The 16,118-nt window shown below is 37.5% G+C and overlaps 1 protein-coding gene across 2 annotated transcripts in view; it reads right to left on the bottom strand.

Moving 5' to 3' along the window:
- Positions 1 to 16,118, bottom strand: part of ca10a (carbonic anhydrase Xa) — a 211,661-nt gene that overhangs the window by 101,817 nt on the left and 93,726 nt on the right. For both annotated transcript variants that reach the window (XM_017482690.3, XM_017482691.3), the window contains exon 3: positions 13,707 to 13,849. In XM_017482690.3, the coding sequence (XP_017338179.1) occupies positions 13,707 to 13,849 (143 nt within the window). The remainder of the gene's footprint in view (positions 1 to 13,706; positions 13,850 to 16,118) is intronic.

The raw sequence follows: 16,118 nt of genomic DNA, 5'->3' as shown, positions 1-16,118 counted from the left end.
ATACTCCTACTGATTAGTGAACATAGTGTATCATACTGACTGCATTAGCGTTACCTGCCCAAGAGGAAACCAACACAGAGTCATTTTATTTGGTGCTGTTACCCCTCCTTCAAACTTTATTCCATCAAATTGCATTATTAGTAGTAGTAGTATTTTATTTATTTATTTATTTATTTACCACTACAACAATAGTATCTGGGAGTGCAGTGCTGAATTCCTCCATGTTTGTGTTTCTGGGGAGTTCAGATAGGAGGATGTGGATAAATTGTTTAACAGCATGCAGTCACGGGAAGCTTTTCTTGGTCGCTGTCGATTTTGGATAGCTCATTAGTGATCTAACTCAACAGACCGTTTTCTGTAAAGCTGCTTTGCGACAATGCATATTGTTAACAGGCTATAGAAATAAAAAAAACGAATTGAACTGAACACGTTATAGGCTAAATACGATCCACACAGAGTCCAGCACAGAGTTTTTTTTTTTTTTTTTGTCTGCAGGGGTATGATGCACTTGCTTTGATCAGACATTCTGTTTCATTGTCTACCACAGATATTTCCACAGTAGAGAGTCCTTCAGTTTTGCTAAATCCATCGTAAATACGTGATCGTTTAACTATGAACATCTTAAACGTGCAAGCATGTAATGTAGGACCACCAGCATACCAACAGTGTGTGGAAATGTTGGAGCACTGATGTACAAGGCTCACTGCCAGATTGGCCCAGTTGTCCAGCTCTGCTGAGAAAACACAGCACAGTGCCGCTTGGCATCTCCTTGCATCATGACCCATTTTCTCCACGATTCATGCAGCAGAAAAAAAAAAAAAAAAACAGCCTCACAACTTCCTGCACCTCTCTCAGCCCACTGCCTACACAAACAAATCCAACCAAACGATTTCCTCCTTTCTCTGCTCATAGTTTATAATTAAAACCTACACACACACACACACACACCCAGATGGACATGATATAAATGCTGGCTTAGCCATCTGGGTTACAGATCCGTCTCTCTGTCTCCATCAGCTAGTGATGCGAAATGAATCAGAGCTCCGAGCCCTCTCTCCGAGTCCAGCCATAATGAAACCCTGCAACTTGACAAGCCTCGGTAAAGACAGCCGTAATTACAGTTTTCAACATGTTCATGTGCGAGCTGCTTTGTATACACTGACATCATCACACATTGAGCCAACACAAACTTGTCTAATTAATTTCAATCAGTCATTTTCGTAGCATTATCATGATTACACGCCACTCGATGAAAAGCATGTGTACTTTGTGCGATTCCAAATTTGCAGTGAAAGACCGTATCCGGGTTTGACAGTACCATTTGTCCGAAGCAAAAAAATAAATAAATAAATAAATAATTGGGAATTCAGTTCCAGGGTTTGGTTTGAGGGGGCATGTAAGTTAAAACAACCCTGCTAGTTAAAACATACAAACAAACAAACAAACAATAACCTCTTTTCCCATTCTATTCGGATTAATAATAGTACGTAATACAACTTACAATGTCAGTTGTCAACATTTAAATTGAATTCACACAATCTGCACAAACAATTACTTATATGTATATATTAGGAGTGTGTATAATTAACAAGGCTATTTTGCATAATTATTATTTAACACTCTCCAGGCTGAGATTAATTTCTTTCTCCATGTGAGATTGATTTTAGAGTGTTTAGTATTTAGGCCAACTAAATGGGTAATCTGGAGAGGGAGGGGAAAAAAACCCATCTAGGTTGATGTACTGTACTTGAGTATTATTTTAGGTTGTTTTTTTGTATATCATGCCTCATCATTAAATAATGATCCTTGTACTAAATTGTCTTTTGGCTCTGCTACCAATTCATTCAATCACATTTCTTTACATTTAAATTTTATTAGATCGCATGTATTTATGTATATAGAACATCCAGTCAAATCTATACCGATGTATATGAATACCCGACACTTATCTGTGTGCAAATATCGCATTTTAGTCACTGAATTTTAAAGCTGCTTTAAATAAATAAATAAATAAATAAATAAATAAATAAATAAGAATGTCCTGAAAAATATTTATGAATTCCAATGAAGTGATGATGGAATTTTTTTTTTTTGTTTGTTTAATTTCATATTAATAAATAAATAAATTTGAATTGGCCACGACTTTATACTTCAACATGATTGATTTTTGCAACTGCATTGTTGACACTTTTTTTTAAACTTTCACTCAAGCAGCACTTTGAATATTGAAACTGCTAATTGAGTAAGATCTTGACAAAATTATCCAATTAATACAGTTCGGTTGTTAGAACTAGTAGAACTAACAGAGATGGAGATTCGCTTCAATGTCAGATAATGATTGAAGTTCAGCTTAAGGAAAATTAAGTTCAAAATCTATGTTAATATTTACACTAGGAAAGTTAGACAGACGCTGAAGTTACTTTTCTGAGAATCTCATACAGATTTATTGTAATTACTCGCACTGAGGTCACCAGATATTCTTAGAAGTAGAAGTGTCTAAGTTGGGGTTTTTGACACAGACTTTAAACACAAGCACTTCCCAATAAACCAGAACAAAAATATCAGAAGAAGCAAATGACATTTTCTACCAAGTTGGCCTAATCTAACAACATGGCTTCCACTCTTATAAAATGATTAAATTAGCATAAACAACATGCATAAACAATATGCTAAAAAAAAAAATAGCCTAAAATTATAAAATCACACTTGATCCAGCATCCATTATTTTACATTTTATATATTGTAAATTTGACATTTTATATATATATATATATATATATATATATATATATATATATATATATATATATATATATATATATATATACACATATATATATATATACACATACATACATACATATATATATATATATATATATATATATATATATATATATATATATATATATATATATATATATATATATATATATATATATATATATATTTATATTCTGTGCCAGTCTTAAAGGGACAGTACTATGAATTCAGGAATAGTGTTATATTTATGTATGCATTTAATTTTAAAAAAATAAATAAATAAACGGTTTGTAGTGTTTTATCAATGCATTTACAGCAAAACATACATTCCAGCATGTTATATTGCAGTTACATTAACCTTTCAGACCGTCGCGCTGGACTTAATTGAAAAATGTATTTAAGTTTGAGGTCAGAAACACGCCTCTGTTTTGGATAAACTCCACCCTACATGTGTAATTCTTACAGAACTTCTAAATACAGCGTAAGTTTGTAGCTACGTCTGAAGTCTGAACACGTATGTATTCCACGCTGAACTCAAATCTGAATAAACCCAGGAGATTCATTCCCCCTAACTAAATTAAAAAAAAAAAATCAGTATCATATATATATATATATATATGTAAGTGTACATTTTGTGCATGTGGATGTGCCAAGACAAGATAATCGGCGAGGTAATGGAGCAGTCACGGCTGCTGGCGAGGATTTTCTCTGGGCTTGCCAGAGCTGCTTTAACAATCACTCCAACACAAATTCTAGTATCTAGTGGTTGTGAGATATAAAAGCACATAAAGTATGCACCACAATCAATTCTCTAATAGAAACACAATCCACAAGCAGAGAAATAATAACGCAGAAAATCACAGCGAGTGTATGAAAAGCTTGAGCACATGATTACACGGAGCGGAAGAGGAGCAGGAAGCAGGGGACTGCAGATGAGTGCAGATGTCATCCCACGGCTTGATGATCGCTGCTCCTGCTTGTTCTCCTAGTAATTAAACTGATTCCGTACCCCTGCTGGAGTGTCCAATCCCAGTGCCACGATATCTCTCCATCTGGTCATGCATGCATGCATCGTGCATGTTAAACGAGCTCACCGAGCTTCCCAGCCATCCTCTGGCCCAGATACAGAAATAATCACAGATCTACTGCATGTGCCCGTGTCCTTCTCTGAGACATGGGACTTTATTATGTATTCTGAACTGGTTATTTTTAAAACCCAGCTACCAGGGAACGTTAAGAGAAACCGTTCTGAGATTGTTCGAGGATTTAGAGAATAGGTTACCGAAAGAACAGTCCTGAAATGATAAGAATGTTCAGTGATGTTGAAATGTCAGTCGTTTAAATTTATATTACAGGGTTATTTAGGAAAACTGGGAATATCAGGCATGGGTTTGGAGATTCTATTGGAAGTCAGCCATGCCCTCTGACTAGCCATTAGGTGAATCCTATTGCAGCTTTTTACATTTTATGTTCTGTGAATTGATTGTCTTGCACTTGTCCCACACTGTTGTGTCGTCTTGTGTACTGTTCTGGAACATTCCTTTCCGATGTATACAAGCTATACGGACGAATGACTTGACTCGTGGAAAAGTAAAACACTGTGAAACCTCATCCAGATAAAACGTTGAGTAAAAGTCATACAGTGTGAAGGAAATCCCTTCAGTTAAACCCACTTACACGCCTAACTGCAGTTAACTGTTTAGCCAGTGCCATGTTTCAGTCGTTTATAATCTCATGGGTCAGAAAGTGTTTTATCTAACAGCAGCTCTGACAGTCATGCAGGTTTACATGAATGCGCTTTTTCTAATACTTTATCATCTCTATAGTAACAAGTTACACAGGGACGTGTATGGCGGATGTGCCACGGTTATTATTATATTTTAAATGTGTAATCGTTGATATGGTGAAGGTTTCTGTAAGGAGATGTGCATTTACAGTAGCATTTGTGGAAGGAGTCTCCAGTGTCAGCGCTTTGAAACAGAGCTGTAACTATTAATTGAGGATAGAGGAGTTCAGGAGAGAATAAAATAGGGGTTGGTGAGGGAATGTCTGTGTATAGCTGATAACTTATTTCATGGATGTTCCACAACATTAAGCTTAACTATAAATGAACAGAATATTAAACATGGCGTTGCATTTGTCATTATTAAAACATCGCAGTTGTTGGTATATTGCTGTGGAATAAGAAGAATGGCCACTTCGGGACATTGGGACTTTGGGCTGGTGACTGTAAGTCTAAATTCACACCAACTTGTTGTCGATTGTTTTCCTCTAGCATCGCCGCCCAAATAGTTAATCCCTTACATATAATGTCACACATTGTCAAGTCGGAGAAATTCAGAGTATCCCACTGGTAATGAAGAGTTGTGTGAAGATTTGATCATATATGAATTTTTCATTGCTGCTTTCTTTTATTTCACATGAAATATAGCTTAACGTTGAACCGCGCACTGTAATTATAAGATGACAATCAAGATATTCATATTTGTTTTTGAAAGATTATAAACAATTAAGCAAAAAAAAAGTATTCTCAGAAAAAAATAACAGATCGAATGGTTTACGAACAACAACAACAACAACAACAAAAATACCGCAAAGCTAAATTTGTGAGCCGGGAACGCACCGGAATCCAGAGCATGGCAAAACCCTTCAATTAGATTACTACTAGTCTAATCACACAGATGTAATCCAAACACGTAAGCAATCAACCTAATCTTCACTTCCCTGTATGAGCTGTCAGCCATGTGGGACAATAAATGGCATTATCAGGACCAAATTCAAAGACGGAGCCCCAAAATCGTATAATATATTCACACGATTAATTGCAATCTACTGGCTTTAAAATTAGCTGAACCTAAAAGGAATGACTGTGAATTCGTTATTACAGTCTGCTGCCAAGGATATGTCACTAAATGACTAATAACGTGGCTAGGATTCATTACAGTGAAGTAACACCTCTCAAGGTGGACAGTCCTTTATTAGAAATGACATTCTTCTACTCGGGCATTGAGTCCTCAGCTGTGAGAAGGTGATCCGGGGCCGTACTGGCTCACTCCCCAGTCAGAATAATTCGATTCATTAAACAACTCCTGGAGTAATTGCGGCTCATCTACAGCAGAGCAAATATTCAATTAATACCGTCAATTTAATAACGGTGATTCCTGCACATAACCTTGATGTATGTCTTCTCTTGATTAATTAGAAATTCTATAATGAGGTCATTTTCATTTGCTTTAATTATCCATTAGTCCCAAATAGAGCGCTGAGAGAAACACTGGGGAGGATTTTTATCCTTCTTTTTTTTTTAAAAAAAGTCTGGCCATTGTGATGGAAGGTTGAGTACATATTGTGAAATAAAAGCTTTTTTTTGCAGCCATTTATGCCGAGTGCTGAATAATTACCACGGGGAAGATAATTTATGTGACATTACCCGACGAATCACAAGACAAAAGCATGACAATATGGAGGACAGTTTGTGTCATTTGTAGGAAATTAAGGACTGCTTTAAACATATCCAACCTGTGGAAAGATACTATTCTCTCCTCGCCGCTTGCCTTAAAACGTCCCGAAAGTGTTTATATGTTTTCATTCATTTTTTTTGAACAAGTTCATCTGCACTGATGATATGCAGCAGGTGATCTGTTTGCTAAGGGAGGACTTTATTAATAAATAAATCAATTGAAATGAAAATCCTAAGGGTAACAGTAGTCACTAACTGGTCGATCTGAGGCAAAAAAAAAAAAAAAAAAAGGTTGTGTGAGTTCTAATTACTTCTTCAGTGTGAAATAAATAAATAAATAAAAATAGCATTGTCGTACCCATACCTAAACCTATGACAAATGTAAAAAATGATGCCTTTGACACTTTCTTTCCTCAATTCATGCTGCAAATTAAGTAGTGCATATATATATATATATATATATATATATATATATATATATATATATATATATATATATATATATATATATATATATATATATATATATATATATCATACTGCATTTATGTTCATTTTACAACGTGTGATGTCGAAGGTTTGGGCATCATCTAATTTGTTATTTCTTTTTTTATTTTTATTTTTTGACTTGTTACTACTCTTACCATGCGTCTGATCCTTTAGAAGAAACTCTTAGCTACTTAATCTTAACCGAACCTTTACACAACTGTACAGAAGTCTTCAACAAAGTCGTGATTATTTTGACTTTTATGTTATATACGATACGTTATGTCAAAATAACCACTTCATATGCGAAACCCATACGACGAGAGCTTCGCTGTGCCTCCCCTTGGCTAGCGACACCCAACTAGCCTACTTAGAAAGGTCTTATATTCTATTGGTCTGCTATTCCTACAAACAATAACAACACCCGAGGCAGGTTTTATGATAAATCCAGCTGAGATCGTGTCATACATTGCCCCGTTCTAAATTTACTTGAAGAGTTTCACTTTGTTGTGTATTTTTGTAGGTTTGACAGGGTTTAAAAGTAACGTGAACGTAAAGTAATTAATAATCTGAATACTTTTTACATGCGGTAATCAGTAATGTAATCAGATTACAGTTTTAAAGTAGTAATTAGTCATCTGTAGTGGATTACCTTTTTTTTTTGAGTAACTCACCCAGCACTGGTTGGAATAATGAGATAAACAACAATAATGATATAATATCTTGAAATAATGCGATGATATGTCGAACTAATGACAGGAATATCTTGAAATTAAACGTCACTCAAAATAATGCCTGAGAATAACAATTCAGTGACGTAATATCTTGAAATAATGAGATAATAAGTCAAAAATAACGGAAAAATCTCACAACGCACGGTTCAGGGCTTCTACACAACTGGTAATGTTAGTGACATTTAAATATGGCCACTTCTTCCTCCCAAATCTGATCTGGCAATCAAGTGCGTCCTTGTCTGAGCCGCAGAAGGATACAAAGATTTCACCTGGACATGATTTGATGTGTAACGTAATGCGCTTTCTGTTGTGTTTGGCGTGTTCTTGATAAGATAATGTCTGTCAACAGCACTTATCCGAGTTGGGCAACGTTCCACGAGGTGGATTACTGTTGTTTCCCTCAGTGCTGAACTACCATGATCTCTCCCACTAGTGCCTTCAATTACACGGACCTCAGGCTGGCCCGGCCCTGACCTGCTGTTAATGCATCTGAGGCGATGTACATACTGAAGAGAGCTTTCATATCAGGGCAGTAGGAGCTCGGCGATTAAGATTCCGTGCTTAGATTTATGAATTTAAGTCCCAGGATTGTCAAGAAGACACTGCTGTATCCTTGAACTCAACTACATGCTTGGATTGGATTTTGCCTCGCTTGGATAAATGGCCTGCCCAGTGAATAAATCTAAATCTGTTCTTATAAAGAGCTCACTACATCTTCGTTTCTCTCACAAGACCCTCAATGCCACCATCCGGAGGAGAGACATTCAAGAAAACTAATCTCGATCTGTTTTAGGACTGTCGATAAAGTTCTATTAAAGGATGCATGGAAACAATACGAGGACTTTTTATCTGGTACTCACTGATACTGAAATGAGACGCAATCAGGAGCTTCACGGATCGTGTTCTGTGGTTTAGTCTGTTTACATTGGTTGCTGTTGTTTGTTGCTAGCAGTGAACTCTCCTTGTGATGAGTTCTTATGGCATTTAAACAGTACATTTAATACTGAGAGTCCACAGAGCAGTATCAGTGGAAAACATGACTGCAAGACGCCATGAATCGCACGTTTTTACTCCTCAATGAAAGTGTAGACCCCGGTGCAAGGAAACGTGCATATCTCAGTGCTCAGTGCTCGCTGAATTGAACTGCTCACATGTGCTAGAGTTTTCCTGCGTGATCACTTCACTCCTCCATGCTCCCGAGTACCTCTGTGTGTTCCATATTCAGCGCAACTTATGCTCATTTCGAATGTATCCTTAGTTAATCGCATTATACGAAGATGCTGTAGTTCCTCGCCTTGATATTTTCACAGAGTTCGCAGCCTGCTTTGCTTTAATTCCCTTCATCAATGGAAAAATACCTCAGAATAGTCCTGTGATTTATGTCATCTGTTTTTCAGCATGACAGGGTTATGTCACATAGTACCACGAGGTACCTCGTACCAACAACGAAGACATTTTTTACAAATAAATTAGCAAGGTAATGGACCGATACGCGATACCTAATTATATTGGAAATGAATGCGATTTCACTAAGAAATTTTAAAGAACCTTCTTTCTAACCCTTTCCGTACGTACTGTATGAATCATTACAATGAACAGTGCTTATAATTCTTTGTAAGTTGCGTTGACTCTTTGTGAGCATTCCCTAAACGTTAACAGTGACTCATGAATCTCAAATAATGTGCTGTAAAGAACTCCTCGTAATAATCATGTCGTACTGCAAGTGTAACTATTCATTATTAATGATTCCATGTGCTGTACTGTGCAACCTTTATAACTAATAAGAATCCGGACATCATTGTAACGCAGCTGTGAAATTTATTAGCAGTTATTAAAATATTATGAACATTTGATGACATCACTGAGCACACATTATTATTATTATTATTATTATTATTATTATTATTATTATTATTATCATCATCATTACTATTATTATTGTTGTTATTATTATTATTATCACCATTACTATTATTACCCTACTACTACTATTATTGTTATTATTATTACCACCATTACTACTACTACTACTACTACTACTACTACTACTACTACTATTATTATTATTATTATTATTATTATTATTATTATTATTATTATTATTATTATTATTATTATTATTATTATTATTATTATTATTATTATTATTATTATTATTATTATTATTATTGAGGGAGCACGGTGGTTTAGTGGTTAGCACGTTCGCCTCACACCTCCAGGGTCGGGGGTTCGATTCCCACCGTGGCCCTGTGTGTGTGGAGTTTACGTGTTCTCCCCGTGCTGCGGGGGTTTCCTCCGGGTTCTCCGGTTTCCTCCCCCAGTCCAAAGACATGCATGGTAGGCTGATTGGCATGCCAATGTGTCCGTAGTGTATGAATGTGTATGTGGTTGTGCCCTGCGATGGATTGGCACCGGTGTACCCCACCTTGTCCCCCATGCTCCCTGGGATATGCCCCAGGTTCCCGTGACCCTGATGGATGGATTATTATTATTATTATTAATATTATTATTATTATAGTTTTAAAATGTTCCTTTATTTTAAATGTTAAACTTCAATAATCCATCTGTGTGTGTTTTTGTAATTAATATTGAATCAAATTATTTCCATATTACTTAAAAAAAAAAAAAAAAAGTTATTATTGTATTACAATTCACGATGCCAAATAAATTGGACATATTTACTTTACTTAATGGTGGCATTAAATGGTACGGACATATTCAATTATACGCGTACATATAATTATACACAAAATAATATAGACCTCACAATGAATTATTGCCAACTTAAAGAATAGTTACAATCCTTTATGAATATGGGCCTCGGGAATTCTGTTGCTAATATAAGTTTGTGTGAACAGGATTGATAGAAAAAAATAAATGCTTAAAACGAACAAATCATTAAAAGTATGGTGCTTTAAGAGGAGAGTGTTTCCCCAGAATTTAATAGGCATAAATGTGTGACTTTTAACAAGGATGGATGAAAGTTAATATACTGAAACATAAACATGATACAGGAATTCTTTCACTTGTTTGGTAATAATATCTAGCAATACAGTTTAATAATATAATGCGAGATTTAGTCTCAGCGTTTAAACTGATTTAGCAGCATCCGTAATAACTGCTTACTTACGCCCGTGCCTCGTTCAATTTTTCATAACATCACCGATATTGTCCTTTAACAGAAGACACAATTAAATAAAAATGAAGCTGGCAATAAAGGTGTATATTGCGAGAATAAATCTAGCCGAGGAACAGTAAGAACGCTGGCTTGGAATTAAAGAATAGCAGGTATAGGGATAAAAGCATACAGTAAAACAAGTCCAATAACTCATTAAAGTGCATATAACGGTAAATATACTAAAAATGCCTGTGTGTGTAAATGTGGAGGGAGATGCACTATGGTACAGCTCATTGTGTACAACAGGCTTCGAAAGGGGGCTTGAGACCCCTGCAGAGTTTTTTTTTTTTCTTTTTCTTTTTTTTTTTGTTCCAAATGACAGCGAGCTTTCATTTCAAGATCACAGAAGGTGGGTTGGGTAATAATACTTCAGATCCTAGAAGTTTTCTTCTATTATATAGTGAGAAAAAAAGAAAAAAAAAAAAAAAAAGAAAAGAAAGCAAGCAATAAGCAGCAGAAACCAGAAGTGTAGTGAACATGAGTGAGTGGTTTACTGAAACATGGCATATTCTGTCAGGAGCATGCATTTTAAACCAGGTCAGCCTTCTTATACACAGAGATCCATTTACATATTTCAAAAGCATGTTGTAGATCAGGGGTCATCTCCGAGCACTCGAAAAATACTGTCATAATGTGGGCTATGAAAAAAAAAATTGGCCATAGTTCAGTGACTCTTGTTTTCTAAACATAACCCATCATGGCTTTTGTAGCAGATCCTCTGCATGCATTTATGCAAATTATCTAGCTTAAGGCAAATCATCAGTCTAGAGACTAGCAACCTCGAGAGCTGGACAGATCATAATGTGAAGGTTGATGGAAAAAATGTTTATAAACGAATGTTCAGAGACATGCGGGTGTATTCCTCTGCCTCAAAATTCTTAGATAGATAGATATATAGATAGATAGATAGATAGAGTGAGAGATAGAAAGAGCAAGAGAGAGCGAGTGAGAGAGAGAGAATGACAGAGAGAGAGTGAGAGAGAGAGGAGAAAGAGTGAGAAAGAGAGTGAGTGTGTGAGAGAGAGAGTGAGAGAGAGACATAGAGAGAGCGAGAGAGAGAGTGAGAGAGAATGAGGGAGAGAGGGAGAGAGAGTGAGGGAGAGAGAGCGCGAGCGAGAGAGAGCGTGAGAGAGAGAGAGGGGGAGAGAGAGAGGGGAGAGAGAGAGAGAGAGGGGGAGAGAGAGGGAGAGAGAGAGAGGGGGAGAGGGAGAGAGGGGGAGAGGGAGAGAGGGAGAGAGGGAGGGAGAGAGAGAGAGAGAGAGAGAGAGGGGGAGAGAGAGAGGGGAGAGAGAGAGAGAGAGAGGGGGAGAGGGAGAGAGGGGGAGAGGGAGAGAGAGAGAGAGAGAGAGGGGGAGAGAGAGCGAGAGAGAGAGAGGGAGAGAGAGAGTGAGTGAGAGAGAGAGTGAGAGAGGGAGAGAGAGGGAGTGAGAGAGAGAGAGTGAGAGAGAGACAGGGGGAGAGAGTGGGGGAGAGAGTGGGGGGAAGAGGGAGGGAGAGAGGGAGAGTGAGTGAGAGAGAGTGACAGAGAGAGAGAGAGAGAGAGAGTGAGAGAGAGAGAGAGAGACACAGGGAGAGAGTGAGAGAGAGAGAGAGAGAGAGAGTGAGTGAGAGAGAGTGAGAGAGAGAGAGAGAGTGCAAGAGAGTGAGAGACAGTGAGAGAGAGTGAGAGAGACAGAGGGAGAGAGAGAGAGAGGGAGGGAGAGAGAGTGAGAGAGAGAGAGAGTGCAAGAGAGTGAGAGACAGTGAGAGAGAGTGAGAGAGACAGAGGGAGAGAGAGAGAGAGAGAGAGAGAGACAGGGAGAGAGAGTGAGAGAGAGAGTGAGAGAGAGTGAGAGAGAGAGAGAGGGAGAGAGAGTGAGAGAGACAGAGGGAGAGAGAGAGGGAGGGAGAGAGAGAGGGAGAGAGAGAGAGAGGGAGAGTGCTTCATTGATCCCCAAGGGCAAATTTGGTAATTAGAGTAGAGGTGAATTAAAATAAAATCACAGGAGTGGGTGCTTTTTTTTTGGTTTGTTTGTTTATTTTGTTTTTCTTTCTACACATGCCATATCAATAATGACCTATGCACACATTTATGACATGTTATAATGCATACATAAAGCATTGTACACACTGCTATATACGGTATGACCGTGCAGTTTATAGCACTGGATGGACCTCATCCTTAAAGTTACGCCAAATGCACTATACGCCATGCTTATAACACATTACTGTATATCCCCAGTGCCAAAGTTCCAGTGTGCTTAATGCACCATGTTCAGTCGTAAACACACTGACACCTTGCATAACACTTTCTCTGAAGGTTACATGCATACCGGCATCATTTTACAATTTTATCATTTTATAATGCATTCCTAAAGCATCATACACGTCATTATAATTGATATTAATGACAATGCAGTGGTTATAATGCACTTTATATTAAAGTGCTACGTTCAGCCCGAGACACGTGATACATGTGACGCGCTCTATAGAGGCCATATGCATATAAATAATGACCTATGTATACATTCATAATATGTCACCATGCGTCCGTAAGGCATTATACACGTAGTTATAATTATTTCTGAAAATACATTACAGTTTAAAGCAATGATTATATTATATTATATTATCTGTAAATAGAACACATTAATAAGTAGTAGTTATATTAGATTATAATGTTAGTGGACACACTGACATCCATTTAGAAGAAAAAAATCAAGTCAGATATTGTGATAGATCATATAAAGCCTGACTGTTTGGTATTGCTCTTGTAATGTGCTATGAAACACTATTAATAATGACTCATTGACGAGTCATACTGCATCATAAAGTAAACTACACAGTATAATGCATTTACATAAATACTTCTAACAATGTGTATAATGGTTTATGACATATTATATGATACGAATGTGTTCATAATTCATTCAGTGTGACATTAGAACATGTTTCCAAAAACATCCCGTGTAAGTACAGTCAATTTTTATTTTTATTTATTTATTTAATTTTTTTGGGTCGAGTACCAGTGTTCTAGATATTTCTGGCGTATTCCTTTAGGCAAAGGATCTGTGTTGTGGTATTGAACAAAACAGACTGTGCTTACCTTCCTGCCCCCAGTGTTCAGTCTTAGTGGTGTCAAGAAGGGGTCAAATATCATATGGCTGGTCTCAATGTTGACTGGAGACTGTCTCTTTCCCACCGAACACAGGTTCCATGCTGAATTCACAAGACCCCAGAAGGATGGAACTGAAAAAAAAAAAGAAGAAGAAAAAGAAAGAGCTCTTAGACTTAGATTTAAAAAGGGTACACATAACGCCGGTGACTGACATGCGTGTCCGTAGAAGTCTTATAAGCAGCAACATGAAACTACTGGAAGAACGGTGAAATAAAATTGAACTGTAATTACAGTGTTATAACATTGTCATAAGCGTTCACAATCTTAGAAACACATTCAACTCGACTTGAGGGTCTGTTATTACAGTGTTATGACATGATTATAATCCTTCATAACAATCTCACGAGCACCCAAGTGAAACTCACTTTTACTCGAGGGACAGGGAACGTATCCATGACTCTGATGACATTGTCATTTGTGTTCATCGCAGTCTTATGAGCAGCAAAATGAACGTTTACGTGAGGGCCGTAGAACGCATACATAACCATGTAATTACAAGGTTATGACCTTGTCATAAGCATTCATAACAATATACAACTTGCTTTTCCTGCAAGCCAGAGAAAGTACTTATTGACTGTTATAAAAGCTCTAACACTGGAGACTCCTTACATGAAAACGTCGCCATATCAACAATCCGACATTTTTTTTTTCTTTGTTAAATAACGACACATTTTAAAAAAACGTTTATTATTAGCCTTGGGTTATGTCGCGTGTCCGCCATACAAAGCCCCAGTCAATGAGTTGTTACTATAGAAACTTCAGCGTATCAGAACGAGCACATTACTATAAAACTGTGATTTATGCTATAGCCACGAATTATAATTCATTAACAATATCAATTATCAAGGGGTTATGTACATGCCACGTAGTCCTATGTAGTCTTATAATAAATTGAGAAAGAACACACACAAAAATCACTAATCTAATGCGACACTGACGCATCTTTCACTAGAATCAATGACTGAACATAGTCTTTACTTGCTCACGATGGTTAGATGGGAATAATTAAAGCAAGTACTTCACAATCACTGACAAAAGAAACAAATCATATCAAATAACTGACGACTATAGATAATAAGATACGATTCCAGCAGTCATCGATCTGACTGGTCCGAGATCCGAGATCACGGCTTCCAGAAAAGTAAATTCCACAACAGGGAAATCCAATCAGTGCAAGCCATTGGCAGCAACATAAGGTGAAGATTAATTACACAATTCACTAATGTTTAGGCCACTAAGATCGTATCAGCACTTTGGTCCTCTAGGGATGGGATGCGGTGCTCCAAATAAGCCAGGAGTATTCATAAATCACAGTGAAGACTGTTCTAAAGTCTGGAGAAGCAGGTGGTCTACACACTGGGCTTAATTCAGGGCTCACATTTTTCCAGTATAGGTACCACCTGCTGTTTTCTGGCATGTACATGCTCAAAAACCCACCTTGAAAATGAGTAAAGAGCTCGACAAAGTACCAGTATGGGCACTCGTACAATTTCTCTCTCTCTCTCTCTCTCTCTCTCTCGCTCGCACACACACACACATATATACACGCACACAAACACACACATAGATATATAGAGCTGGTTGTGTAACTAAACCTGTTCAGATCCTAAAGTGGTCGGAACGCTTTGAAGTGGAAGTACACTTGATGAATATGAGTGCGGTGAAAATTGCGGCCCTCAGTCAAGCTAAGTTGATTCTGATTAATAAAAGGCTGCTCGGACAGTGAAGCCTGCCATCAGCGCGCGACTCCTTCCAGCTGCCATTCCACTCCACCTTGCTGTCAAAAGACAAATTGCCATATTGGACAAAAAAGCACGGAGAGGGAGAAAGAAAACAGGAGACTGAAAATACATTAGGGAACTGTTGAGTCATTTCTTGTTTAAGGTGCTATAGAATCAGCCCAGCGTTGTCCTGCGATAGATGGGGAAATGGCAAAAAGCCTGGATGCATCTGTATCATTCAGTGACATGGCAGAAAATCCATAGTTAGAATGGGAATTCGCAGTGTATGGAATTGATCCATTACACACGGGCCGTTTGTCAGGAATGTACACGTAGTTATTACTCATTTATATCCCGCAAGTGCAGCCGGCAAGGCCGGCGCCGTTTTTCACCCGGAGCAACTATCAGTGTCGATAAAATGCAAGATGGAATCCTTAGACTAAATCCGGGTGTGAATGATCAACATGCCAGTTCATTTAATGAACCATGTGTCCACTTTCACTCACTGACAATGGCACAGCTTTCAAACACTCAACGACAGCACACAACAATACGGCTGCGTGCTGGTACTTTGGCCTCCGTGTTTTCATTCCTGATCAAGTGGGCGACGACAAAAAAT

Source organism: Ictalurus punctatus, chromosome 13 (assembly GCF_001660625.3).
Source record: "Ictalurus punctatus breed USDA103 chromosome 13, Coco_2.0, whole genome shotgun sequence".
NCBI classification, from domain to species: Eukaryota; Metazoa; Chordata; class Actinopteri; order Siluriformes; family Ictaluridae; genus Ictalurus; species Ictalurus punctatus.
This window is presented reverse-complemented; position numbering and strand designations above follow the sequence as displayed.